The following is a 3,779-nucleotide window of genomic DNA, read 5'->3' on the forward strand; positions in this document are numbered from 1 at the left end:
CACAGTGCCCAGAAATAATAGGCTTTCCATATACCAATGTGTTAAACTGAAATAATGGCATGGTCTTAAGCACGTTCCCTCCCTTCTCACACCTTAGTTTCCTCTCCTGTAAAATGGGGATAATCATTGATTGTGATGAGGAGGAAAAGAGAAAAAGGCTATAAAAATTGGGGGCCTAGATAACCTGGACTTGAGGCCACCAGGGTTTTTCTCTTGCTCTGAGTTGGGTGCCCCTGGAGCTACTGGGAAACGTTCTTGCCCTCCTCCCTCCTGCCACCACGGGGCCTCAGTTTCCTCCTCTGAGGGGAGCTAACTGGGGAAGAGGGGCCAGCACACACTTCTCAGTGAGGCTGGGGCTAGGGACACAGGCTGCCACAAATCTCTCGTGGCTGCACTGGTCCCCTCAGCCCAAATGCTTGTAGCTGTGACTTCTTATTTCACCTAAGCCATTTTTGGTCTGTAGGATGTTCCGTCTCCAGGTCTGTCCTGCCAGCCCTGGCTCCCACCCCACAATCCAGGCATCCAGGACCCATGCCTGGGTCTGAGTCCCAACAAAGGCAGGCCCCGGAGACCAGCAGCCAACAAATCTGAGATAGGGTTTTCTGGGAGCGGCAGGCGGAGCCCCTGTGAAATGGAGGGTGGCCATAAATCCGGAGCCCCTCACTGGTATCTGGGTTCCCCCGAGAACTGGCTTCCACTGGAGACGGAGAGAGGGGCGTCGTCTCAGCCACCTCCCTGCTTCCCGTCCTCTTTTTCTCCCAGGCTGTGGGAGGCAAAGGGTTAAATCCCATAGAGCTGATGCTCTGACTCCAGGCTAGAGGGGCCCGGGAAGCTGGGGTCACTTCCTGCTCCGTCCCAGTCACCCTGAACTGGTCCCCGGGTCCTCAGCCTGGGATCACCCCTTGAGAAGGACCCCAGAGTCCTCGGCATCTAGCCCGCCCCCCGAGGCAGGGCATTCAAGGGGTTAAGTCCCCTGGGGCTGGATTCTGCCTTCCGGCCTTTCCCAGACCCCAGAGCCGTGAGTTAGGGGCGCCTGGGTTCCCGGGGGGTTGGCCCGGAGGGCCCGGGACGGCCGCCGGGGAACAATGGGGCGCGAGAGGCAGGGGCCGGGTGCGGGACTGAGCCCCCTCCCCCGCCCCCGGGCCGCCCGGGTTAGGGGTGGGGGCCGGGAAGGGGCCTTGAGGGCCGAGGATTCTGGGAAGAGCGCGAGGGTCTGGCTGTGGGGGAGGGGAGGGCGTGAGCATTCTGGGAAGAGGGAATTCGGCCTGGCTGGCCGGGCCGGGGGCCGGGGCGCCGCGGGAGAGCCGGGAATCCTGGGTGCCCCGGGCGGGGGAGGGGAGGATGCCAGGCTCGGGGTTGGGAGCCGGAAGGAGGGTCGTGGGGACCGGCTGGAGCAGAAGTCCAGGGTCCGGGCTGGTGTGGGCGTCGGGGGGCCGGGGCCAGGGTGGCTGTATTCCCGCGGCTGCCTCCATGTCAGGGTCACCCTGGGCCGCTCTCCACACCTCTCTGTGAGGCAGCCTCCTCCTCTCCTTCCCTCCCTCCCTCCCTCCGCAGTGGGGCTGGCCTGAGGTCGAGGCCGCTGCAGGCCCAAGCACTTCTTGCCTCCCTCGTTCTCCCCACTTTCATACTCCATGTCGGCCTTGTCATTAACCCCTTCCCTTCTACCCTGGATCGCTGAGTTTGAATTTCTCGAGAGACGATCATGGTACATAAATTACCTGTCCTCAGCAAACACAGCAGACCTCTTCAACATAGTCAGGCAGCCCCCAGCTTGGCAGAAGTCCCTGCTTCCACCTTCCCAAAGACACTTACAGATGGGGGTGGGGGATTCTCGTAGCCTAAGGAGCTTCGGAGATGAAGAAATTCATTTACTTCCTAACATCTAAGTCCTCTCTCTCCTACTGCTGTTTGGCAGGCTTCTGCTAGCTCCTGCTTCACTTTGGTCACCACCCTGCTGCCTTCTCACAAGTCCTTGCACCACCGCCCCCATACACACAGTGGTCATCCCACATGGCCACTGAAAGCCCAGGCCCTCCCCAGGGTCTCTCTTACGGGTCTAAACTTTGTGGGGAGTTCTCCTCCTAGCACTTAGCTCCTGTGGCCCTGTTCCCTCATCATGGCATCATGTGACTGTCTCTGGAGTGACAGCTGCCTGTGTTTTACTCTGAACTCCTGCTCCTCTGCTGCCATCCCCTTTAAAGGCATTGGACCAAACAGGTTTTCTAGGAGCAAGGGGCATCTCATTCATTCATCTTTCGTTCATTCAAAATGTATTGGGCACCTATTACGTGTTAGGGATGGGTTACAGCAGTAACGAAAGAGAAGATGGATTAGAGGAAGGGGTACCAGGATGGGAGTGGTAGTGGAAGCCTTCAGTGGGGAGTACTCTGTTTCGAGTTCACAGCTACAGATTGTCAGGATCCAACCCCTCCTTTTACAGCCAGGGAAACCTCTTGATCCCAGGAATTTCTCCATCCCGTTCCCATGGCCAGCAGGCTCTGTCTGAGCTTCTTTCCCCAGCTGCCCACGTTTATGAGTTTCACATGACTTTCAAGGTCATTTCCCTCTCTTAGAGGCTGCGACAAGCCAGACACAGAGCCTTGCATATCTGGTCTTAGCTCTGCCACTTCCCAGCCTGTGACCTTGGAGAAATCTCCCTGGGCATTGATTTCCTAATCTGGAAAATGGACAACCTGATTCCTGGGTCTCCTCACAGGACTGTGGGGAGGATGGGGTGCGACAATGAGGACAGCACAGCGGACACTGTGTCAGCTAGCTGTCAGCTGCCAGGTGGTCTCCACACACTCATCCCGCCTCTCTTTTCCTTTCCAATTCCCTCTCAAGGTAGTTCCTGCAGAAGCCCCCGATGGCTTTAAACTGCCCCCTCTCCCTACCTCTGGCCCGAGCTTCGACCTTCTTTCTGTGCTTGGATAACGGGAAAGTGCCCCAGTCTTTTGAAGGGCCCTGTCCCCTCAGGGAAATCAGGGTGGTTACTTTCTTTTTTTAACTCTTTAAGTGTTCCAGGCAGTCTTGGTTGTCTATGGGGCTCATAAGGAAAGTTTTTTGGTCCCAATTAGCAGCCCCATTAAGGAGGAAAATTAGAGTCTTCAGTGAACTTCCTCTGATTAGCAAAATAACAGGTTTCCCAGCCTCTGGGCATCAGAGGGGTAGGGTGAGAGCCTGCTTCCCCTGTGGGTGTCAGATAATACCTTTCCAGCCCCCAGTGTGGGTTCAAAAGGTTATGACTGATGAGCTTTTAATTACACTCTTAAATTCACCTACTTGCTTAGTTGTGATCTTAAGATCTGGAGCAGGAATCTGGCCTGCGGGGGCGGGGTGGGGGATGGGGAGGTAGGAGACTGCAGTTCAGATCAGGAGAAACAGGGGCTGGGGGGTGGGCAGGTGGGGGAGTGGGGCTGGGGGAGTAAAGGAAGGCGGGAGGTCAGCTCCCATGGTGTGCTCTCTCCCCTCCCCTCCCCTCCCCAGGGTCCCTGGAGCACTGGGCAGTCCTGAGTTCTGGGATGGAGCCCGAGGCAGCGCTGTGGGGCCCTGATCTGCAGGGTCCTGAGCTGAGCCCCGACGATGCTCATCGAGGTGAGGGACACAAGAAGGGACTGCGGTCCTGACAAGACAGTAGCCCCAGTTCAGGGAGGGGCACAGACTCTGGGGGAAACCCAGGGGAGGGAAGTGATGCTCGGCCCGTGTTCTGAAAGGAAATGGGGGCTGGAGACTCCCTTTCTCTCTGTAGGTGCCGACAGTGGGAACGAAGAGGAGAGCCC

The 3,779-nt window shown here is 57.6% G+C and overlaps 1 protein-coding gene across 1 annotated transcript in view; it reads left to right on the top strand.

Annotated features, from left to right (window-relative positions):
• Positions 1–883: 883 nt before the first annotated feature.
• Positions 884–3,779, top strand: part of ZNF629 (zinc finger protein 629) — a 5,444-nt gene continuing 2,548 nt past the window's right edge. Inside the window, exons 1-3 of the mRNA XM_007452831.1 lie at positions 884–1,018; positions 3,487–3,594; positions 3,749–3,777. Coding sequence (XP_007452893.1) covers positions 3,522–3,594; positions 3,749–3,777 — 102 coding nt within the window. The 5' untranslated portion in view covers positions 884–1,018; positions 3,487–3,521. The remainder of the gene's footprint in view (positions 1,019–3,486; positions 3,595–3,748; positions 3,778–3,779) is intronic.

The sequence above is a fragment of the Lipotes vexillifer genome, unplaced genomic scaffold, assembly GCF_000442215.2.
Source record: "Lipotes vexillifer unplaced genomic scaffold, Lipotes_vexillifer_v1.1 scaffold426, whole genome shotgun sequence".
Lineage (NCBI taxonomy): Eukaryota > Metazoa > Chordata > Mammalia > Artiodactyla > Lipotidae > Lipotes > Lipotes vexillifer.